This window comes from Zootoca vivipara, chromosome 3, assembly GCF_965207765.1.
Source record: "Zootoca vivipara chromosome 3, rZooViv2.hap1.1, whole genome shotgun sequence".
Classification (NCBI taxonomy): Eukaryota; Metazoa; Chordata; class Lepidosauria; order Squamata; family Lacertidae; genus Zootoca; species Zootoca vivipara.
Window position 1 is genome coordinate 91,096,353 of NC_142586.1, and position 24,548 is coordinate 91,120,900.

The 24,548-nt window shown below is 46.3% G+C and overlaps 2 protein-coding genes across 2 annotated transcripts in view; one reads left to right on the top strand and one right to left on the bottom strand.

Annotated features, from left to right (window-relative positions):
* Positions 1-1,217, top strand: part of RAB3GAP2 (RAB3 GTPase activating non-catalytic protein subunit 2) — a 55,717-nt gene extending 54,500 nt beyond the window's left edge. Inside the window, exon 35 of the mRNA XM_060272992.2 lies at positions 250-1,217. Coding sequence (XP_060128975.1) covers positions 250-393 — 144 coding nt within the window. The 3' untranslated portion in view covers positions 394-1,217. The remainder of the gene's footprint in view (positions 1-249) is intronic.
* A 382-nt stretch (positions 1,218-1,599) lies between these two features.
* The window catches only part of IARS2 (isoleucyl-tRNA synthetase 2, mitochondrial), a 38,465-nt gene continuing 15,516 nt past the window's right edge, over positions 1,600-24,548 (bottom strand). Inside the window, exons 13-23 of the mRNA XM_035111368.3 lie at positions 18,120-18,222; positions 17,471-17,558; positions 11,278-11,386; positions 11,064-11,166; positions 7,657-7,782; positions 6,102-6,233; positions 4,487-4,593; positions 3,862-4,007; positions 3,314-3,504; positions 2,055-2,196; positions 1,600-1,924 (exon numbers count right to left, since the gene is read on the bottom strand). Coding sequence (XP_034967259.3) covers positions 1,785-1,924; positions 2,055-2,196; positions 3,314-3,504; positions 3,862-4,007; positions 4,487-4,593; positions 6,102-6,233; positions 7,657-7,782; positions 11,064-11,166; positions 11,278-11,386; positions 17,471-17,558; positions 18,120-18,222 — 1,387 coding nt within the window. The 3' untranslated portion in view covers positions 1,600-1,784. The remainder of the gene's footprint in view (positions 1,925-2,054; positions 2,197-3,313; positions 3,505-3,861; positions 4,008-4,486; positions 4,594-6,101; positions 6,234-7,656; positions 7,783-11,063; positions 11,167-11,277; positions 11,387-17,470; positions 17,559-18,119; positions 18,223-24,548) is intronic.

The window sequence follows — 24,548 nt, forward strand, 5'->3', positions numbered from 1 at the left end:
TAGCTACACCCTTTGCATCCAGACACCAGTGTGGCTTTTGTGGAGTCTGCAAATAGGCAAGGACTAGGCTCGTTGCTTTAGAATACAACAAAGTGCCTTTCTGGAAAAAATAACTCACAGAATTGGAAGGTGCCTAATAAGCATTTAAGTGAAAATCCTGCATTTCCGTTGCCTAGTGCTGTAGCTTGAAAATTGCTTCTATAGGTGAATGCCTGACGACTTGTGTTTCCCCCTCCCCCTTCTCCACAGGACCCACAGGATCTTCAAAATGTAGATGTGCCAATCACCACAACCGCAAAGCTAGTAGACAAAGTGATAGAACACTTACCGGAAAACCACGGGCAGTACAGTGTTGCCTTGAATCTAATTGAGGCAGTGGAAGCAATGTCATGATGGCAAGGTCACAATTTCTGCTGCTAGTTTTGAACAGTTCTTACGTACAAGTGGCTCTTGTATGTACAGATGCAGAACCACCTAGTGGGAAATGGTTTCAAGTGACGTTTGTAAACTAACCCTTTTAAGGCTTTTAGGAGATGCTACCCATGTGAAGTTCTACCTTATTGTGGTGGGTAATACCAGCAACCTATCATCTTTGTATATTTGTCTATATAACCTGAAATATTTATTTCTAACTTGAAGCACTTGCGCATTAGTTCAGGTTTAAGAACAGCTTTGTCGTCCAGATTAACATATTAGAGTTTTTCATGTGCTAGAATATAGACTGTTGCTTTTTAAATGTTAAGTTGAGAGGAATTTAATTCGAAGCTGAGAAAGCAGGAGCTCCTACGTGTATGTTGCTTCTGGTTTTCAGAGTAGTCTCTTGGCTGCTTTTAGCAAGGAGCTAGCTGGGTGGAGGCTTACAACATTAAATAATTATTTCATACAATCATCATGCATGGACAACTGGGCAAGAGGTAGCTCATTCTTAAAAAGATTGTTCCATTGGGAGGGCAAAGTGCACAAGTTAATTTCAAAATCTTGAAACATAAGCTGCCTCTTGGATGTTCTGATAAAGTCTCAGAAATAAAATTAGGATTCTAATTTAAGCCGATCAGGTTCTGTAGAAGCATTAGTCTTTTTGTAACATTGATTGTTGTACAGTTTATTGTAAAAATATTGTAAATTGTCCAGCCCCTCGGTTCCCTGTGTTGAAATTCCAGCTTTCTTTACACAGCTGTCCAATATATAAAGTATTAAAAATAAACTAGTCATTCTTCTGTGGTGTGCACTGGTCTTATGAAAAACAAACACATATTGGGTCTTTGAATCACAGATTTCCAGTGGATGCAATAGGAATAGTTTGAATCTTGTAGGGCAGAAGGCAGAAATCAACCTGTAAAGGAGGCAATATAGTTGCTATTCAATTTGCAGCAGGGTTTGTGGGCAACAGTCTATAGCCCTAAGGATAACATGATTACTTCTTAACTATAATTGAAAAATGAGTAGAGGTTGAGATTACCCAGTTACCTTGCTGGCATGTATGTTTGTCTGCTGTTAATGGTGGGTTGACAGCTAGTTAGCATGAAACCCTCGACCAGCAAGAAAGGGGGACCCACCCATTACTAAGAAATCTTATACCCTTAAGAACACCAAAGACCATTTGGCATCTCTCACAAGCAGTTTATTAATGTACAAGCTTACGTATATACACCAAACTGTTTTCAAATAAACATTCCAACCTCTCTCCCCGCAGTAGTAGTGCGTGTTTTCTCATTACACACATTTCTTAGAAATAGGTCAGCAAAATATCAGGTTGCTTTTGAGAGAGCATGGAGACGCGGTTGCTATTTCCCAAGTATTTCCCTGCAGCGTGCACAGGGGGTGTCTGCTGAATCCGCAGTGTATTTTCGACAGCGCAGGCATTTTGATTTGGCAGCCGGTAGAACTATGACTTTATAGGCAGACTCTTCCCGGATATCACCACCTATTGAAAGAACGAGATTCGACACTTAGGAAGACCTCTCCATCTCTTGCTCACCCACCCCACAAAACAAGGGAAGGTACAACTAGTCCAAACAGATGCCAAACTGGAAGTTATTTCCTTCTGCACTTACCTTCTAAGTTGATCAGAAATGTCCCTTTAATCATATCATCTGTGATCATGTCTCTCGGGACTTCACTAAGCAGCGTTGTTTGTGATGCCATCATTATTTCGTTTAGCTGGGATGTACTGGAACACTCCTCGTGTTGCAGCACCTGGATGTGAATGATTGCCAGAACTTAAAAAAATCTGTGCATTTAGAGAAGGCTTCGGCTGAAGTTAAGCAGGTCCAGCCATAAAGCCTGCCAGCTCTACTGATCCCTTTTAAACAGTGGTTCTCAAACAGTGTGCAAGGAGAGGATGTCAAGTGTGGCGAAAAGATTCAAGGATAATCAAAGAAACGTTTAAATGTATTTCAGTGCAGTACAGTATCAAAATATCTTTTTAAATCAGCAGAATATGGATAGATATCTTTTCAAAATGACAGCAAAAGCATCAAGCAATAGTTGTGATCAATAGCATCAATCCTAGTTGTGATCCAGAATCGAACAGAGTGCTGGAGAATAGCACTATTTCCCCCTGCCCCAGCTGTTTATTTTAAACTTTTTACATACCAACTTCAGCTACTCTGGATTTCAGAAGTGTGTACAAATTTACACAATGAGTATTTTAGAACCATTATTCAGAGTAAAGCTTAAGACAATTTAAGATGCCTGTGTCAAAAAACCAAAAATGGATGTTTCAGCCAGGAGTGGAAAAGACCGTGCAACAGGCACACCTCTTTAGGAAAATCATTCAAAATGCCTCTTTGCGATTAAAGGATTTATGTCTGATAGACAAGAGAACAGCTTCAGCAGAAAAGCTGGCTAGGCTGGCATGGGAAGAAACGCTCCTCTGGTATTTTGGTCCCAAGCTGCAATAGGGCTTTAAAGGTAAAAACACTAGAGCTGTGTGATATCATTAAAAAAAACCCAGTTTGAAGTCCATATTATGATACTGGTTTCATAATTTTTGACCTAGCAATATATTGTGTGTGCTGTGCAAAAATCACAATGTGGGGAAAAACCAGCCAATGCCTCTACACGGCTCCATCCTTATTTCAGACATTGTGATATATTGCGATGATTAGCTGGTCTTTTGTCACTAAGTTGAAAACCCAGTGCTAGTAAACACCAGAACCTTACATAAGCCCCTGAAGTGAACATCTAGTCAATGAAATTCTTTTAAAATTGCTGTAAAACTGAGTGAACTTAGTTGCACTTGTCAGATTTCTGGAAGCCGAGCTCTGTACTAATTGAAGTTTGAACAAATAGTATTGATTTTCCCGCTTACCTCCATTAATTCAAAGAGCAGTCCAGGCTCAATCACAAGTACCACCTGATATTCCAAAGCATTTTTGCCAGCGACGGAGCCCAGGAAAGCATCTCTCATTGCACAGGCTCCCTCCACTGCTTCTTCAAGGCCGGGTTTCTTCCATACGGGACTTGTGTTCATCCACCCAGAACGAAACACGCTATCTGATTCTTTGAAAGAAAGGAAAAGGTTAATGCCCAAAGCAGCTGTTCATACTGTCGAACCTGGAACACTCCTGCGAAGCTAAGGCTGCCAGTTGAAATTTCACTTATTGGTGCATTCTTAAACACTATTTTAGCTCCAGATCATCAATATTACAAGATTTTAAAGACCCCCATCTTTTTCTAAAATGATTAGTTTAACTCTCTTGGGGGCCTGCAGGCAGTTCCACCCTGCCAGCCAATGCACAGACAGTTCCTCAACTGTTTAGATAAAAGGAATTCCCGGGGATTCTCAAACACACTGCTAAGGCTATAACATCCAAGAGCCCTGTGTGCAGAAGCACTTGATAGCTCCATCTGCCTTACCTTTCTGATACGGAAGGTACTGGAATACCTCTTCAGCCAAATGAGGAAGGATTGGTGCAAAAGAACGAACCACCGTGTCGAAAATTGCAGCTAAGGCTGTTTGACATGAGCGGCGCTTGGGATCTTTTTCTTCTTCACAATAAAGTCTGAAAGCGGGGGGTGGGGGGATTGAACTTTTAGATATTGGAAGAAATTAAAAGCCAGGATGGTGCCATTTTAAATTGGGAATGCCAAAGTAATTGCCCTTCTATATTTCAAACAACTAATATACTTTCCCCTTTGGCAAATTAATACATGTGTGTGTGTGTATACATTATCAACACACAAATAGCACTGAACCCAGTGGTTTTGGTACTGATGGCTAGATTTTTTCATACTGTTTTATTTAGGTGGGGGGGTGATGCCCACACAAAATCAAAAATAAAATAAATTTCAGGTTTAAGATTCCAGTCACACATATGATGGAAGCTTTTGCCAGCTAGTAACAACAAAGGCCCTGTTCATGTATTGCTTGTGCATCTCTATGTGTGCATTGAGGTTTCCTAAAGACAAGCTTTCTTAAGCAGGAACCAAGGCGTAGTGAATAGGGAGACTCACATTAGCAAGGGTACACTATTACACATACCTGTCCTTGATTATGCTAAAGTAAAAACTAGACAGCTCTCTAGTATGGAAGGCTTGCAGTAATCGTACGACTTTGCCATAGTCATATTCCTTATACGCTGTTGTAACCTGAAAAAATAAAATACAAAAACAGACGGCTAAATTAAGAAGCAAGTACTGAAGATTCAGAAACCACAGTAAGAGAAAGAGTCTTTCTCCATTCACACCTCCATGCCCAGTATTTACATAAGAGCCTGTTGGATCAGGCCAATGGCCCATCTTCTCCACCATTTTGTTCTCACAGTGGCCAATAAGATGCCTCCAGGATTTAAAGAAAGGAAAACTATTGGGGGGGGAAATGCCCAAGAAGTCCTGATTTGCTTTTATGTACATGGGCTTTTAGCACTGCGGTTCCAGCCCTCTGGAATCAGTTACCTGGTGAAATTAGGCAGGCACCTAGAATCATGATGTGTAGGTGCCCACTGAATAGGTTTCTACTAAAGGTTTTCTGGGAGGTGTGACCCAGTCATTTATGAAACACAGGTTACACATCTGTAGAGGTAGCTTTATTGTTTATTCTGAGTTTGTAGGAATGATTTAATGGTTTTTCAAATTTGCATTTTATCTTAAGTTTGTCCCATTGTACACTGCTTTGATTTGTGAAGCGGTTAACAAATGTGCTAAATAAAAAATGAATAAGAACACACAATGCCTTGGATGAATTATGACCACTAGGGGTTTCTCCCCCCCCCAAAAAAATTCATATTTAAAATTCTCTATGCTTTGAGTACAAAATATTTAATAATAATAATAATAATAATAATAATAATAATAATAATTTTATTATTTATATTCCGCTCATCTGGCTAGGTTTCCCAAGCCACTCTGGGTGGCTTCCAGTGAAATATAAAAACATAATAATAATAATTTATTTGTACCCCACCCATCTGGCTGAGTCTCCCCAGCCACTCTGGGCGGCACCCAATCAAATATTAACAACACAGCATTAAATATTAAAAACTTCCCTAAACAGGGCTGCTTTCAGATGTCTTTTAAAAGTAGGATAGCTGCTTATTTCCTTGACACCTGTTGGAAGGGTGTTCCACAGGGCAGGTGCCACTACCGAGAAGGTCCTCTGTCTGGTTTCCTGTAACCTCATTTCTCGCAATGAGGGAACTGCCAGAAGGCCATTGGCGCTGGATCTCAGTGTCTGGGCTGAATGATGGGGGTGGAGATGCTCCTTCAGGTATACACGACCGAGGCTGTTTAGGGCTTTAAAGGTCAACACCAACACTTTGAATTGTGCTCGGAAACGTACTGGGAGCCAATGTAGATCTTTCAGGACCGGTGTTATGTGGTCCTGGCGGCCACTCCCAGTCACCAGTCTAGCTGCCACATAATAAAATGTCAATCATTAAAAACGTCTGCAAGCCTGTCATAATCATAAGGAGGGTCTCTCTTATGCTCCAGATTGGCATTCATGACAAAACACTGCCTAACAACTAGGACCTTAGCTTCAATATGATTCAATTCAGCAATTTAAATTCTCTCTTCTAAGTAATTCACATAGCTGACTGCTCAAAGGCTCACACTGTAAGCACTTATAACTCCTAGTCCCACCCCCCTTCCCTGCTTACCTTGTTTGCATAGCCCTGCAGCAGGTGGAGCATATATTGGTCTATTACATACATCTCCGATGTGGGGACTGTGTCCGTCTCTGGGGTGAAGCCGGCCAGGTTGCCGAGCAAGAAACGAATCGTGTTCCGAAGCTATCAACAAACCAGTCAGCAACATGCATTAATCAGGATAAGTCCACAAAATCCAGAATGATACAGCAGTAATAATTTAAAACCGTTTTTGCTACCAATAGTGCCATAAACATTTCAGAGGCTTTTCTAATTCCTTGAGAATACTGGAGACTCCTATCTGGTCACTTTTCCAATATAAGCATTGTTTCACAATTTGGGGTGGAAGAAAGGAGACTGCTTACAGTTGCCTGGAAATCACCCCAAGGTACTTCCCTGATCCTAAAAAAGTTTGAAGTCACTTGATCTCTAAACGCTTTCAGCTCTTCCCTTCCTCTCCTTTCCAAAGCTCTATGTGGCTTGCAATATACAATGGAGGAATAGCTGATCAGAGGACTGCCAAATTGTTATCAGTGCCAAGGCCCTCGGGCTGGAAAGGAAAGTTATGGCAAACACAAGGTAGCGGGGCTTTACTGCCTAGGCACATGCATCACACGATGGGACATCTCTGTGCCAATAGTTTCCCAAAATTCCAGCTGAATGGCTTGTCAAGTGGGAAGAGTCGGAGACACGGGGCTTTGACAGCAGCCTTGAGTTGGCTGTAACGCTGTCAGTTTGCATCCCTTAGTGCAGAAAGTATTGTTCTGATGTGTAGAGATCTTTCATATTCTAATTAATTCAAGGGGGTTCTGGAAGCTTCTCTGTGTGAAAGAAACAAGCAGAAGGTTCATGATGTTTGGGTTATTCCTTCAGAGAAGCGGAGTTCAGCTGGCTTAAACTGGTTCTGTTATCTCTTCTGTCAAGGCCATGCTGACTATAAAAGCAGGGCCAGAAGGAGCCTGGGTTTCTCTTTCTCTCTGTTTTCCTTCTGGTGTGGTGTTCTGCACATAGTACAGCATGCTTAGTGTTAAAGTTTAGTCTTATTATAAGTTATTGTAAGTTTAAGTTAAGTCTGCTGCAACTGGATTTCTTATGGACAGTGCCAATCCTGAATGTATTGGATTTGTGACCATTATGCTCATTTGTTTTCAGTAGCTCTGCTGAATGAAATATAATTGCCTCTGGTCTATTTTTGGGGAATCCTGCAACGTGTTTTACGTTTTTACTCTGCTACCTATACTGGAGTTCTGCTCTGGATCACTATTGAGGAGACATGTTTGCTCCATGACAAACACATCTAGTTCTACCATAAGAATAGGAAGCATGAACAAACAGCTGAATACAATCATGCTGCAAGTGATTTTGTTGCCCTTTCCTGTCAAGTTATCTAAAGCTGGGCTGCAGCAAGTGTTAGCTGAAACAGAAACTAAAGAGAAGATCTCAAACATTATTTCCTGGTTATGCATACTACAAACCAAACTGACAGTTTTAAATCTGAAATGGATCCTACTGAAGAGGAGACACTCGAGAGGTTTTTCTTATTGTTGTTATTCTCTTGGCTTCCTACCTTGTTGATGTCATCTCGTGCAGAGTTAAGCACAGCTGGCCCAATAAGAACTTCCGCAAAGACATTCGACTCTGCCACCCACCAGCGTAGAATATCGGCGCCATATGGAGGGTCTGTACTGTGGTCCTGTGAGTGTAAAGATTGGGTGGGTAGGGGGAGAAATCAAAAGAGAGACTAGCTTTGAAAACCTGCTGAATTTACACGGTGGGAGCCAACTGCTCCATTCTGCTACCGGAAGCCAGCACGACGACTCCTGCTAGTGCAACAGGACTTTCCTCTCTTCTCCTCTCCCAAATCCGCTCAGGTCAGGTGAACCCCCAGAACCGGGGTTGGGTGAGGAGGAGGACTGTTCTATCAGGAAAGCAGAAATGGAACAAACTCCGTAGTGTTATGTTGGAAGTCTACCTAGCATGTTTGTTGACAACACACATTTTCCTGGAGCACATAAAGCACCAACTGCTTACACATTTCTGGCAACACAGCAATGAAACCTTGACATGCAGTCGCCCCACAATCCAACTGGACCAGAGATTCTCAAATGAAAATTAGCAGCATAGCTGCTGTTCCTTATCACTCTGCAGAACAGAACAGAACACAACACACACACACACACACACACACACACACACACACACCTGTGTCATGCTACCTAGTGCAAAGCTATGGGGGAGGGAAGGGAGAGAAAAGTCAAACCACACTTGCTGTCAACTTGGAGCCATCAAGGAGAGTGGCAGGACAAGCTACATCAAAGGATCAGCATTACTTTTTACTTGAAAAGCTTTCAAGTCACAGACATTGGGTGTGTGTGTGCAGGGAAGTTCCTTGCTGCTGTAAAAACTACTACACAGCAACTACTGCTGATGTTCTTGCCTAGAGAGAAAGGGGAAGTACCATAGTTTAGGGGCAGTAGGCTCCAGGTTCAATCATTGAGAAGGACTCCTGGTCTGAAAACCTGGAGAGTTGCCATTGAGCTAGGTGGACCACTGGTCTGACTCAGTGTTAGGCAGGAGATGGTCTGTTCCCCATTTCTTCCCCTGGCACAGAAATGCAGTAGAATTATGTGGACGGATAGAACTCTGTGCCCCTCTGCAAGCCTCAAGCATGCTAGCAATTCCCCCACCCCACCCCAGCCATTAAATTTTTTAAGCCTGGTTTAGCAAAAGCTGCAGCCAATTTCTCTCCTGTTTAGAATTGTGCTTGTTTACTTTGGAAGGTCTCCGAAAGATGAACCCTCCTTATTGAACAAGGAATGGGGCAGCCCCAGCAGAATAATTAAGCAACTCAGTTACAAGTTACAAGTACAGTCATACCTCAGTTTAAGTACGCTTCGGTTTGAGTACTTTCAGTTTAAGTACTCTGCGGACCCGTCTGGAACAGATTAATCCACTTTCCATTACTTTCAATGGAAAAGTTCGCTTCAGGTTAAGTACGCTTCAGGTTAAGTACGGACTTCCAGAACCAATCACACTCATACTTTGGGTTAAGTATGCTTCAGGTTGAGTACTCCACGGACCCATCTAGAACATATTAATCCACTTTCCATTACTTTCAATGGGAAAGTTCACTTCAGGTTAAGTACAGACTTCCGGAACCAATTATGTACTTAAACCGAGGTACCACTGTATGTAATGAAACAACCTATACAACGCTCGTCTCTCTCTCTCTCTCTCTCCCCCACCCCAACCACTCACCTACCCTCCTTTTTCTATTTTGCTCTAACTCATTACTGTCATCTGCCATCTGAACTGTACTATAATAAGTAGCAAAAAAGAAAAAAAAACTAAGCAGGGTCAAGTGGAAGAGTACTGGAGTAACAATTGTAGCATGCACTGAACTTCAGGAAAATACACCCCCAAACCAACCTGCATGCTAAATATTTCCTTCATACACATTAAAATCAGAACAAATAAAATACCAGGATTATCTTCAAATCCTGATATCAGAACTTCTAAATTTCAAATGATTTGGTGGCTCAGAACAACTCAGCCAACATGCGAAGCATACATTAGAACAGACCTGTCTGATAAAGGTCAAAGAACCAGACCCAAAATGTTCCCATATAAGACAAGAGGGTTGCTTGGGTAGAGGGTCCAGCTACTGATTCCCATTTAAAGATGTTTATCTCCTGGTCTCCACTGGCACACGGTATGGCACCAAGTAGCTGAACCCTTATTAATTCACTGGGGATTGCTCCACATTCCCAGATCCAGGAGCTCTGGCAAAGTAGAAATTCAGGGTCTATCAAATCTAACCAGAGCATCCAAAGGGCCAGGTAGGAGCTGGGCAGTGAACAGCAATACACAAGCTAAACAGCTGATCAAAACGTTAAGTCAAGCACAAGTTGAGCTTAAAGCCATCAGGAATGAAAACCATTCCCACCCCCGCAGAACAGGCACTGATAAGCAAGGTAAAGAAGCAATAAAACGGGTCTGTTTTTATGATGATTGATATATGCAAGCGAGGCTGCCAAGGGCTGTGTTTCAACGACTGTTTCAGGATACACAAGGAAGCTCAGCTTCAGAAAGACACTTTAGGAAGCTTTTCCATCAGCAGCAATAAAAATCTGCTCTTTTCAACAATTGAGGGACATATAGACCTGGTTTGAATAGGGCAATTGAACCATGGTTTATTGTGACATGCACAAACCTCGGACTCATGTGCTCCTCCGCACCTCCTCTCCTCTAGAGAAATATGAGGTTGGAGGCTTTCGCTTCAGTTTTCAATTAAATCAGTTTAATGCTGCATCCAAATCCTATACTAGTTAATTCTAACTATAGTTACCATAGTTGGGGGGGGGGGGTCCAGCTTTGTAATTCATGTTTCAAGCAACCACAGTTAACCTAAGTGCAATTTGATCACTTTGAACATAACTCTTAAACTGTGCTTAATTCCTCTTCACAGTCACACCAGAAGAGGGGAGGTGGGAGCACCTAAGGCTTGTTCTCATAATGATAAGTCGGTGTTTATTATGCCCATGAGCTCTTTCACCAATGCATCTGCCTTTACCTCCCTTCCAGCCTGATCTTGCTTAACCTACCCACTCAGCCTACATGCTATGCTCTCAGCTAAACCTTTCACCTCCAGAACATAGAAAGCTGCCTATTGATTCCTCTAGCCCAGTGGCTCTCCAAAGTCTCAAGCAGTGGACTTGCCCATCATTTGCTACTTTATCCTTCCGCACGATGTGTACTCTGCTGCTGTGATCCCCCAAGAATATGTCTTACTTGCCACCTCTTCAGTAATTCTTCTCTCACTGCTGAGCTGGGGGTGGATTTAATGCAAAGCAAATTGTTTCTGGCAGTAAATAATTGGACCTAGCTGAACTACTGGGTGCTTACCATTGCTACTCTGAGAAGCTAATGCGAGTGAATTTTGTGATTTAGGAACATAACGATGCAATTACTCACGCTGCCGCCATTGATAACTACATCCGGGTCAACAACGTTGCCAATCGATTTAGACATCTTTTCTCCTTTTTCACCAAGAGTGAATCCATGAACCATAACAGCCCTAGAAGAAAGACCCTGATGCTGTCATTTCCATCCAGAGGTTCAACATATAGTTACGATGTATTGTGTTTACTGCTTCCCATGATATCTGGTTCCAGAAGCATCAACTTACTTATATGGTGCCTTTTTTCGTGTTGCCACGCTGGTCAAGAGAGAAGACTGAAACCAGCCTCCCAGCTGGTCTTTCCCTTCCAAGTATAGATCAGCCCTTTCACCTGCATCTGAAGAAAGTCAAGAAGAAAGTGGCATTTTAAAGCAGGAATTTAGCTGCTGTGGAGCTTTAGCTTTAATACCGTGTTATACTAATGTAACCTGTAAGACAGCTTTACAGCAAAGTTTACACAAAGCCCTTTAAAAACACACACAACACCATTTAAGACACTTAAAAGGCTTCAGAGTGCAGGTACTGTTAAGCTACCTACTCCCAAGGAAAAAGGTGAATCCAGTTGTTTAATTCAATAAAAGACACACCTTCTGTGACTTGAATAGGAGTGGGAAAGGTAGAATTTTGGCCAGTGCATCTTCTCACATCCCTGAAATCCTATGCAAGAAGACACCTCATTCACTTGCATTTCCTCCCCTAGCATAAGGCCTCTGTCCCATATTAAACCTATGAAAACAAGGGAGCAGATTTTTGAAAAAAAACTAATTTGCCTTGCAATGGGAACTTTGAACATTTCATTTCCCCCCTTCATAGCAGTATTCAGTTAGTCCTTTCACAGATTCCTTTGTCACACCATTTTTACAGCCTTCTGCTGTTTGCTTAACTTTAGGGAATTTTGATATTTAATTTATGCTGTAAGAAGCACAACGTGACAAAGGTCACAGAGAAGTGATTTACTATGTAACACACCTATACACTAAAGTCATGCTTTAAGTGCGGCAGCAACTGTACTTTGGAACTCCCTGCCTATCGACATTAGGCAGGCACCTGCCAAAAGCTTTTCTTCTTTCACTCCTTCAATGAAGATGGGAGCGAAGTCTGGAGTGATTTGACCTTGGTCACTCCCCTCCTCAAACAACAAAGAATTCAACGGTACTACTATGTGGTAAAAGTAAAGGGACCCCTGACCATTAGGTCCAGTCGTGACCGACTCTGGGGTTGCGGCGCTCATCTCGCATTATTGGCCGAGGGAGCCGGCGTACAGCTTCCATGTGGCCAGCATGACAAAGCTGTTTCTGGCGAACCAGAGCAGCGCATGGAAACGCCGTTTACCTTCCCGCTGGAGCGGTCCCTATTTATCTACTTGCACTTTGATGTGCTTTTGAACTGCTAGGTGGGCAGGAGCTGGGGCCGAGCAACGGGAGCTCACCCTGTCACGGGAATTCAAAACGCCAACCTTCTGATCAGCAAGCCCTAGGTTCTGTGGTTTAACCTGAAACAAGAACTCTTGATATTGGGGGTTCCTGTGACAACTCATTCCCTGAAATAGGTATCAAAGAAAGCTGTGGCACGATGGAAACGAAAACTGTATTCTTATTGACTGACCCTGAAAGAAGGATAAAGTTGGCAGTTTTACTATTAAAGACACAGTACTTATTTTCTGAAAGAAACACTGTTTCACATTTAAACAAGAACTTTACTTATAATTCACTGCTACCCGTATTTCTCATAAAATAAGACACCGTCTTATATTTATTTTTCCTCAAAAACCCCCAGGGTGGCTTATTTTTTTGGGTTGTCTTATTTTTTCGAGTGGGAGCCAGCAACAGCGCGCTGCGCCAAGCCCCGACCCAGCGGGACCCGGGGAGAGCCGGGGAGCAGAAAATAAAAACGGCAAGGGTGCCCTCCCATTTGCGTGCTGCTGGGGAGCAGAAGAAACACCGTGATCAAAGGAGCACGGCCACGTTGGCGGAGCAGGAAGCAGCCGCGGAGGCGGCTGTGAGAGAAGCGGCGGTGGAGGGCCCGGCAAGAGGCGGCTGCACGGGAGCCGCTTCAGGGAGCACAGCGCAGCGCAGCACAAAGAGCCTCGTGCGGCTGCAGGTGAAGCCCGTGATCTTCGTGGGCGACTGGGGGGCGAGCACTCTGAGCACTGCGGCGGCGGCGAAGAGGCGCCCGATCAACCCGCCTCTCAGCTGATTGTCGGGAAGCCCCCGCCCCCGCAAAACACTGTGAGGTGGCCGCGGGGGAAGCGGCGAGAGCGCCCAGGAGCGCGGCTGCAGCGACAGTGATCCCAGCGCCAAAGCACGGCGGCGGCGGAGACGGCCACTGCGAGTGGCATGAGAAGAAGGCTGCCAGCAAGCGCGCTGTTGCCTCTTGCCGGCTCTTCTGAAGGCGCTTAAACACCTTCCTTTCCTTGCCAGACCTGCCCCCTCACTATGGCTTATTTTTTGGGTATGTCTTATATTTAATCAACTCGTGAAAAGCCTGCCATGTCTTATTTTGTAGGGGCGTCTTATTTTATGAGAAACACGGTATTAAAACTATCTCCTTCTAGAATGGCTATCCACTTTTCCTCTTCACGTAAAAGCACCTCTAGCCCTTCCTAAATCCTTTTCAGCCACTGAGGAAATTAATCAGGTTTATCCTGCCTACCTAGCTATTTCTGTAACACTCTTTATCATCCTCACTATCTCCTAATTGGCCAGTTCTCCTCCCTGCCATGATTGGCTAACGCAGGCTTCCTCAACCTCGACCCTCCAGATGTTTTTGAGACTACAATTCCCATCATCCCTGACCACTGGGCCTGCTAGCTAGGGATCATGGGAGTTGTAGGCCAAAAACTTTTAGAGGGCCAAGGTTGAGGAAGCCTGGGCTAAGGATCCCCGGGATGATGACCCAATGGTCTGTCTGAGGCCTCTCCAGACACATGATTTGGTTACATATGTTCTTATATTTGTTTTAGATGTTTTATTGTTTTTAGGTGTTATGTTCTGATTTTATTTTTCATTTCATTTTTTAAAGTCACAACAGGGTAACCCGCCCTGGGCTCCTTTGGGAGGAAGGGAAGGAAACAAATTTAATAAACAAACACATACATACACAAAGGCACACACACACACACCAGTGAAATGGCATGCACACAAGGCTCCCAACATGCATAAGGTTTAATGGCAGGATGTTGTTGCTCTGATTGCACATCCACCGCAGTCATCGCACTGCTCTGGAAGTCCAGAGGGCACAGGAAACTTCCTGCAGAGATTTTATTTGGAGATGGTTAAGGTGAAAACCTCAAGCTTCCATTTTAAAAAACGGAGGGGAAAGACTTCAGCTCGCCAAGGCTGCATTCCTGTAAAAAGTCACTTGGATTAATCCCCCACTGAAGGAAGTGGGGTGCCTGCAAAACAAATGCATAGCACTGGACTGTAAAAGTGTATCATGCAAGTATGTGCGTTGTGGAGGATTTTTGTTGCCAAAGAACTATATTCCGCGGGCCTCTACATAGCTCTGTAAAGTCCCTGATGGAGAAAAAAGGGAAAGAAAATAAAAGAAATGGGAAAATTTTCACAAAATGTGAAAAACAGACAACACCTTGGGGTGGGGGGGTGGGGGGTGAATGTAATCTTGTTATGTGTGCTCCTAAGAGAAACCTTCCATTCAAACAGATTCAGTGTCAACTATCTACCAATATGCATGTGTTCTTGTTATTAATACACACACTGACATACTGTTTTATAACTGCTCTGCCCAAAATTAAACTGTGTTTTGTATTATGGATGTTATGCTGGACTTTTTAAATGTGAGTTGCCTTGAATGAGTTGTACTCATAAAAAGTGGCCTGTAAATATTTTAAAGGAAAATAAAGAAGAAAAATATATGTTTTCTAACACACTTCTGACTTGAGACCGAAATAAAATTAGGGCATTGGCGCAAGTTTGTGCAAACAAAAAAATAATTCATTCTTAACTGCTCGCATATCGCCGTGTAGATAACTGCCTCCTCCCCACAATCTTCTTACAGTTTTTACAACATGAAAAAATGGGATAGAAGGCTTTAATTAGGGTTATTCTTTACAGTTAGGGAACATAGGCCCTTAATAATCCTTTTTCGCTTGGAATATAATATTCTGTATCTTTGATTATAGGAGACTTTAACCCATAGATTAAACATGTACTTTAATATCAAGTACAATTACCTAGACCTTTCCCTTAAACTACCACTGTCAGCACAAAAGCTCTAACAAGATAGTCTTGTTATATAAAAAAAATCCCATTCGTTTAGTTAAACATTAGTGTGTGAGCTCCATGGTGAGAGCTAGCACTAAGACAGATGGATTTCAGTGCTGTTTTTATCTGATGCTCCATCTCTCTGGTACTGTATCGTTAAACCTGGCTTAAGCGAGCAGATCCTTCTGCACAAGGAACACAACCTAACAGCATTCAGTGTTTCTAGATACAGAACACTCAAACCAGAACTAAAATGCAGTAGGCATGTGTGTGTTTCAATGCATGATGGCTCTGCAAGTAGTTAAGATCAGGAGTCGCGCTGCAGGGATATCTAGGGCTATGTTCTCCCAAATACGAGAGTACATTCCTACCAGTGACATTAAAGTGTGTCCACAACTAAACAATGTATTGCAGTGAGAGGAAGACAGCAAGATTCTCCCCTCCCGTTCCTGCCATGTCCGTTTTTAGTTGAACCAGGACAACTTCCTCCTTGCAGGTTTGTAGGCATGCACTGGGTGAAAAGGAATGGCTTCAACTCAAGGTGTTGTATTGTTTGTTATGGCTTTCTCTGCAGCTTTTGAAAAGCTACAAGTACCGTAGTTTAGCTCCAAAGATTCCTTATTTTAAGAACTGATAAACTGCTTGACATGAAATACTAGTATTTTACAGATTTATAAACTGTTTCAGAACCAGAAGCTACTGGGGCAGTGTACAGTAAGATAAAATATCAAAGATACCGACTCTAAAAACAATAAAACTGTTTCTTAAACAATTGATACAGTATTCCATAAGTGTCTGGTCACACTTCAAGGAAAGCCTTCTTAAATAAAAATGCATTCAGTAGCTGTAATTATAATATTAAGTTGTCAAGTCATAAACAAGATCCTGAATGCTTAATAACAATTTGAGCTGCTGTCGCAGTCAGCTGGTTCATTGTCTTCAATTCCAACACAGCCTGGCAGACCACTACACAGTGGGCAATGAATGTTGGAGATAGACACCTTGTAGGTATCATTAGGCAGAGCTTCCAAGAAGCTATAAACTTGGCTTCTGGCCATCAGAATTAACCTGCCCAAAATATGCACAAGCAAGGAAGAGTGCACTGCTAATGCACAGTGTCATGTGTTGACCCTGGTTAGAAAACCGTCTTTGTCCATCTCTTTCAGTTTGTTGAAGAATACTGTCAGGATTTTGCAACTGTAAGTGAGCTGTACAAAATTCACTATTATCTAACTGTTTGGTTTCAAGACAAGGGGCAGAGAGCCCTTCAATAAACTCAGTTTGCTGATGGTTCTATTGCTTCCCTGGGTTGCTGGGAAATTAAAAACAACAATACCACAACCCTGGGCCAACATGTTTTACAGTTCAACAAGATAGTTATCAGACATTTGTGTACTCCGGGTGTAAAGTTCAAAAGCACTGATTCCCTGTACCAGATTCCGACTCAATTCCGACCTTTCTGCCATTATACTGGGGAGCATATGAAGGTGAAGACATAGATCTTCTCTGCACCCCCCCCCAGGTTGTATATATGCCACTTCTGCAAATATTCAGAGGACTGGCTACCGACGCATCCACAAGCACCCTGAAAAGCCACTATTTGAAAACGACTGACATGTTATTAAAAAACAGAATAAGAAAACAAGTAGGCTTTGTTGCCTGAAGCAAGATTAACATACTGCAGCACGCAAAACCTAGCTCTTACACTTAGGAAATGCAATGCAATGATATCCATACACACTTAAACCTTCAACAGGTTTTCAACATTGTGTTACACACGAAAAAGCAGACCAACACTTTGCAACTGCTTAAACTAGGGTTGGGGAACCTGCAGACTTTCAGATGTTGTTCCGCAAGTTCATTATAATCAACACCGTCATTTATTACCTGCCCTGCATCCTAAGGTCCCACGGCAGGTTACAACAATGAAACCACATCATTGAAAACAGTTTAAAACAACAATTTACAACCACAGAAATAAGGTAAGTCCTAAAAATACACATCACAGGTGTCAAAAGACAGCGAAAAGGTGTGTGTATTTTGCAAACACGGTCAATTGTCAGAGAGGGTGGGAGCTATAACCCAACAATATCTGGGGAGGCCACAGTTTCCCCATCTCCCCGTGGACTTTAAGGGTGAATGTCTATTGCCCAACTGCACAATTCTTGATAGGAACTGAATTTAAAATCACCTCTTACCTTCCAAAACATGAGCCCAAGATGTTCCACTATCAAACCAGATGTCTAGGACATCCTGTCCTTGTATGTAATCCTGGACATTTCCAGCCTGTCCCAGAAATAAAGAACAAAGTAAGGATTCCACAACTCTCAGACAGATCAGTTTTTCTTCCATTTCTAACCCCCCCCCCAACTCTATATTGTAAAAATTCACAAAGGAACAGCCACAATATAACCTTTTATTATATCCTCGTTGAAAAAGGCGACACAGGTCAGCGTCAACTGAAGAGAAAAAACTCTTCACGCATCTGGGGCAGCAGAAGCTAGTCCAAATAAACCTTATGCTATAAGAAAAGCTGTTGGCATTTTAAGGTTTAAGCTATAGTTTTCTTTTTCTGGATATCTATTGTGGGTGTATTCCTACAACCTATTAACAGTTATAGTTACTGTCTTGACCCAGCTCCAGGATATTCTTTGGAACATGGGACATTACTGGGAAGTGCTAGACCCTTGCTGCTTGCTCCCTTTACCCCAGCCTACCACGGTATATGGGATCAGAGTTAACCCCTGGCCTGCCAGACCACTAGCCTCCTGGTTCCTGCTCCCTGGCTTCAGCCATTACCTACACGGACCAGGTCTTCAGAGAGAATTCCCACTGACAATGACTTACCTGTGCCAAAGCTTCACTGGGAAGAAGCTGTTCAATAGGAAGGGTCCACCATGCATCACTGCCATGCTGCTCCACTATCTTAATAACATTCTCAATGCTTTTTCTGTAGGAAAAAAAAAAGCAAAGCAGAGACAACAGATCAGGAGACTCCTGCTATAATATATTCTTCAAAATAACACAAGACATTGAAGCAAACTGAGAACCAGTAGAACAGAGATTGCCAATATGGCGCCTGTGAAGGCCTTCGTTAGCACCCCCAGGAAGGAGCTCCCAACTCTGAGCATTCCTTTTTTTAAAAAAAGTAAGTCTCCAGCTGTCACAGTGGCCGGAGTGGGCTACTTCAGAGTAACGACGCTACGCAGCTCTGCATTTTATTCTTTTATTGGTGCTGCGTATTTACAGTGCTGAAGTCATTGCTATTTACACGGAGTGATGTGGTCAGTCGGTTTCAGAACCTCCGAATGGCTTTTGGCGCGTCTTTCTCCAACACAAAAGCTTTGGCAGACCCATCCTCTTTCCCCTCCTCTTTCTGCGTAATTCCGGAGTTGGGGGGATGGGTCTCCCCCCCTTATTCGCCCCTTCCTGTCCCACCTGGGACCCTGGCTCCTCTACCTTGCCTGAGCCTCGGACACGACTTCCTGCTTCCCCACTGGAATCGGAACTCTCTCTGCTTTCCCCTGTGCTCGGGGATTGGCTTGAACTCAGGAGGGGAGGGACTTCGCGATATCCCCTGTCCCTCACATCCACCCCCCTCCCAAGCTCTCCTTCACCCCTCCCCAGGTCCCCCCCAGGTGTCGGTGACGACTGGAAGCCTAAGAACTCAGTGCTTTCCGAGCCCGTTGGTGTGAACACCTCCCCCCAGTCCTGCGAGCCCCCCCTTCCGCCTGGGAGGACGGGAATCCCAAAAAGTCCGTGGCGTCAGAGCTGGTGGGGGTAAAAATGTTCTGCCAATCTGCTCCTTCCTCTGACTGTGTGGATCTCGGTGACACCCATACCTCATCCTCTGGTTCCTCAAACTCCGCTTCCCAGCGCCATGGTGAACTGCTCTCCCGTGCTTCCTCCCCCTCCCCCTCCCTTTCCATGTGCCAGGGCTTGGGTCTATGGGGAAAGAGGGCGTGAAATTCTTCTACCAGGAATTCCTCCTGTATCTGAGTGGCTGGGACCCATTCATTCTGGGACGGTGGAGCATCCTCCCATGCCATGAGGTACTCCAGTCCCCCCACCCCCCACCTTGAATCCAGGATGGCCGTGGCCTCATTGAGTTGCTCCCTGCCTTCCCTCTCCCCCCCTCCCTCAGGGGTTTGTTCGCTGCCTCGGAGCCTGCTGCTTTCCCTGTACGGCGACAGCAGCGATCTATGAAACACTGGGTGCACCCTCATGTCCTCTGGCAGTGCCAGCCTGTATGCCACCGGGTTGACCTGTTGCGTTACCGTGAAGGGGCCCAACCTTCTGGGCGCCAGCTTTTTGCACCGCCCTCTGATGGGAAGGCCCTCCGAGGACAACCAAACTTTGTCCCCCACCCTAATGACCTCCCCCGGTCGCCTGTGGCGATCTGCCCCCTTCTTGTACGCTTCCTTGGCTCTCTCCAAGTGTTCTCTGAGCTGCTGGTGCACCGTCTCCAGTTCCTCTGCCCAATCCTCAGCCTGTGGGCCCTCCTCCTCCTCCTCCCCCTCCCTCTCTGGGAAAGATCTGAGGTCGCGCCCGTAATTGGCCTTAAAGGGCGACACCCCTGTGGAGACGTGCACCGCATTGTTGTAGGCAAATTCTGCCAGTGGCAGGCGATCCACCCAGTCCGTTTGCCGCTGGCTGACGTAGCATCTCAGGTACTGCTGCAGAATGGCGTTGACCCTCTCCGCCTGTCCATTGGTCTGCGGGTGTCTAGCCGTCAACAAGCTGACCTCCACCTGCAGGAGGTTCATGAGCCGCCGCCAGAACCTGGAAACAAATTGGCGGCCACGATCCGAAATAACCCTTAAAGGTAATCCATGCAGTCTGAATACGTGATCCACAAACAGTTTGGCTGTCTCTTCTGCAGAGACCGCCCTGGCACACGGTATAAAGTGGCACATTTTGGACATGAGGTCCACCACCACCAACACTGCGGTCTTGCCCCTGGAAGAAGGCAGATCTGTGATGAAGTCCATGGACACCACTTCCCACGGCCTGTGTGGCGTGGCTAAGGGCTCCAGCAATCCCGGTGGCGCTGCTCTGACCACCTTTGCCCGCTGGCAGGTGTCACAGCCCCGTACATAGTCTCGAACATCTTCCCTCACCCCTGGCCACCAGAAGTGTCTCATGACTAGGTGAGTGGTTTTGTCCCTCCCAAAATGACCCGCCGTTGGGTTGTCGTGCATCTGCTTGAGGACCGTACGTCGAAGCTGGGTGGTGGGCAGGTACCGTGCACCCTTGTAGAAAAGCAGCCCCCTGCGTTCTGCAAAGTCTTATGCCTGCTCCCCCCCCCTCTCAGTTCCCTGAAGATGCGGTTGGCAAATTCATCCGCTGCCGTCAGTGCTGTGAGTTCTGCCTCGCTCACCACTGCTGCTCCGCAGGACCATGCTGACGGGGGGAAAATGTGCCTGGGTGCCGGTGGCGCCTCCTCCTCCATGTACTCTGGCTTGCGGGAGAGGGCATCCGCCCTGACATTCTGCTCTCCCGGGATGTAGTGTATGGAGAAGTTGAAGTTCGAGAAGAACTCTGCCCACCGTATCTGCCGCTGGTTGAGCACCCTGGCAGTTCTCCAGAACTCCAGGTTCTTGTGGTCTGTGCACACCTGGATGGGGTGCTTGGCGCCCACCAGGAAGTGTCTCCAGTGCTGGAACGCAGCGTGGATCGCAAGAAGTTCCCGATCAAACACCGTGTAGTTTCGCTCTGGCTGGGTCAACTTCCTGGAGAAGAAGGCACAGGGTCTCCACTCTCTGTTGGCGTCCAGTTGCAACAAAATGGCGCCCACAGCTTTATCAGAAGCATCTGTCTCCACGCGTAGGGGCGCGTCCTGAACCACGTGGAACAGGTTCTGGTCTGAGGCGAACACCCTCTTGAGGCTTTCAAACGCTGCTTGCGCCTCAGGCGTCCACCTGAACTTCTGCTTGCCTCTCAGGCAGTCAGTGATGGGAGCCGTAACGCGAGAGAAGTTCTTGATGAACTTCCTGTAGAAGTTGGCGAAGCCTAGTAGGCGTTGGGCATCTTTGCGCGTCCTGGGGCTGTGCCAGTCCAGGATGGCCTGCACCTTGTCCTTGTCCATCGCCAGCCCCTTGTCTGACAGCTTGTAGCCCAGGAAGTCCACCTCCTTGGTGTGAAACTTGCACTTCTCCAGCTTCACATACAGGTGGTTCTCCTTCAGGCGTTGCAATACCTCCCTGACATCTTTCACATGCTGCACTGGGTCATCGGAATAGATAAGGATGTCATCCAGGAAGACCAAGCATTTCCTGAAGAGGAGGGACCCCAGGACGTGGTGCATGAAGGCCTGGAAGCATGCTGAGCCCCCTTGCAACCCGAAGGGCATCACCAGATATTCAAAAGAGCCCAGAGGCGTGAACATCGTGGTTTTCCATTCATCGCCTTCCCGGATCCTGATCAAGTTGTACGCCCCCCTCAGGTCTAGCTTGGTGAAAATCTTGCCCCTGCGTGCCGCTGTCAGGAGATCATCCACTCTGGGCATGGGGAAAGCCACTGGCTCTGTCACTGAATTCAGCCGTCTAAAATCCACCACAAGACGGCGCTGTTGCGTGTCTTTCTTGTCCACCCAGAAGACCGGGCTGCCCCCTGCTGCCTTGCTTTCTCTGATGAACCCCCGCTTGAGGTTCTTGTCGATGAAAGCGCGCAGATCCTCCAGTTCCTGGTCTGACATGGCGTACAGCTTGGCTGGGGGTATAGTTGCCCCCGGCACCAGGTTGATCTGGCAGTCAAAAGGCCTGTGTGGGGGTAGGTGGTCGGACTCCGCTTCGCTGAAGACCTCCTGCAAGTCCCAGTACGGCTTGGGTATCGCCTCACCCCCTTTGACGTGCATGGTGGCCACCGTGGCTATCGGAGGCCCCTCCCCTGGTTGGTGCTGCATGCAATGTTCCAGGCAAAAGTCCGATCCAAAAGTGATGCATCTCTGGTGCCAACTGATGGAGGGGTCGTGGCGCGCCAGCCAGCTCATGCCCAAGACGATGGGGGGGTCTGAGATGGTGGTGACGTTGAATGCCAGTGTCTCTGAGTGCCTTCCCACCGTCATTCTCATGGGGGGGGTTTGATGAGTGATGGCCCCTCCCAGCAGCTCTCTGCCGTCAATGGTTGCCATGTGCAGAGGAAAATCCAGCTGCAGAAGCTGGATCTGGTGCTCTTCTGCAAAGTTTCTCGAGAAGAAGTTCGCTGACGCCCCACTGTCAATTAGGGCGAGGACCGTCAGGGGATAGCCATTTGGGAGCGTGAGCGTCACTTCTAGAACCACTCCTGCTCTGGGAGGGGTGGGCTGGCTCTGCTCCTCTCTGTGCGGGTGGGTGGGCTGGGGCTGTTGTCTGCTGACTGTGCCTGGCTGCTGCCCCTTGTCTCCTGCAGCCAGGCTTTCCCGTTTCCCTGCTGTGGTGCTGCGTCAGTGGGGGAGGGCACAACCGTTCCCGCCTTTCCTTGCCACTCCCTGCGATGTGGGCAGTCTCTGACGAGATGCTGGGGGGAGTTGCAGAGAAAGCAATTCCCACCCCTTCCCTCCTTGCGTCTTGGCGCCGCTGGGGTTTGAAAAGCCCGCGCGCGCGCGCGCTATCAATCTGCATGGGTTCCTGGTCCTGACTGGCCCCAGGCGTGGCTTGAAAGGGTTGTTGGGGGAGTGGCTTCTCCTGCGACCGTGGGAACCAAGCCCGCTTTGCGCGCGTTGCTTGCTTGTCGCTCCACCGGGATTCCTGTCTCACCCCCACCGCCAGAGCCGCTTTGCTCAGCTGATCCATATTACTGGGCTTTGGACCTCTCGAGAGCTCATCCTTCACCTCCTCATGCAACCCCAAGTAGAACGCCGCTTGCATTGGGGGTGACTCTAGTTCCCACCCCAATCTGTGCACCAGCATGGTGAATTTCGCCCAATACGCGCGAACTGTCATATTTCCTTGGCGTAAATTATGAAGTTCCTCCTTAGTCTGGTCCATATGACTATCGGACGAATACATCGTTTTCAAACCTTCTAGAAATAGTTTGACATTCTTCATGCAAGGATTCTTTGTTGCGATTAACGGTCTTAGCCACTCCCTGGCTGCCCCGGTAAGGTGCTCCACAATAAACGCTACCCTGTGCTCATCATCAGGGAACTCATCGTGGTGCAGCTCAAGAGCATACACAATCTCAGTCTCAAAGCCCTGATATTCCCTCGGGTCTCCATTGAACTTGCTTACTAGGGTCCCGGCTCTCCTTCCTGGCAGCACTTGGACTTGGGGTGCCCCTCCCGCCTTGTTTTTCTCTGCATCCAGCTTGTTTTGGAGGTCTACCGCCACCGCCCTTAATTCCTGCTCTCTTTCCTGTAGCGCTCTCACCTGTTCCGCAAGTTGTAGCCGGTCGTCCTGGACCTTCTTAGTCTCTTCTTTAGCTGCCTTCAATTCCCCCTGCGCCTGCAGCGACAGCTGCTGCAGTTCTTGCTGGGCTTGCTCCGCGATCTGCCGCCATCTCTCCGCCTCTGACACGCTCATCCCGGCAACTCCAAAGTAGCCCAAAAAGGATTCGGAGGTTGCTGTCACAGTGGCCGGAGTGGGCTACTTCAGAGTAACGACGCTACGCAGCTCTGCATTTTATTCTTTTATTGGTGCTGCGTATTTACAGTGCTGAAGTCATTGCTATTTACACGGAGTGATGTGGTCAGTCGGTTTCAGAACCTCCGAATGGCTTTTGGCGCGTCTTTCTCCAACACAAAAGCTTTGGCAGACCCATCCTCTTTCCCCTCCTCTTTCTGCGTAATTCCGGAGTTGGGGGGATGGGTCTCCCCCCCTTATTCGCCCCTTCCTGTCCCACCTGGGACCCTGGCTCCTCTACCTTGCCTGAGCCTCGGACACGACTTCCTGCTTCCCCACTGGAATCGGAACTCTCTCTGCTTTCCCCTGTGCTCGGGGATTGGCTTGAACTCAGGAGGGGAGGGACTTCGCGATATCCCCTGTCCCTCACACCAGCCTTCCTAGACAAAAAGTTATGTAGCAAACTGTGCAGGTAACTCTCTAGGCTTCATATTGCTTTATAATGCAGAGCAGCTCCTAGAGCTGGAAGTTCCCACCTGCTTTCACTCAAATTGGTTGGGCGATAACTTCCTCCCTCCTCTGGGGGACAGGTAAGTGGCAGGTTTGCTTTCCTACTTGTCTCATGGCTTGCCTTCCCACTTTTTCTAGCATCATAAAGCATTTTTATTTTGGAAATGGAGAGGTGATGAGGGGCTCTCTCCCCTGTTTTCTTGTTCCAGAGGGCATTTTGCCTCAG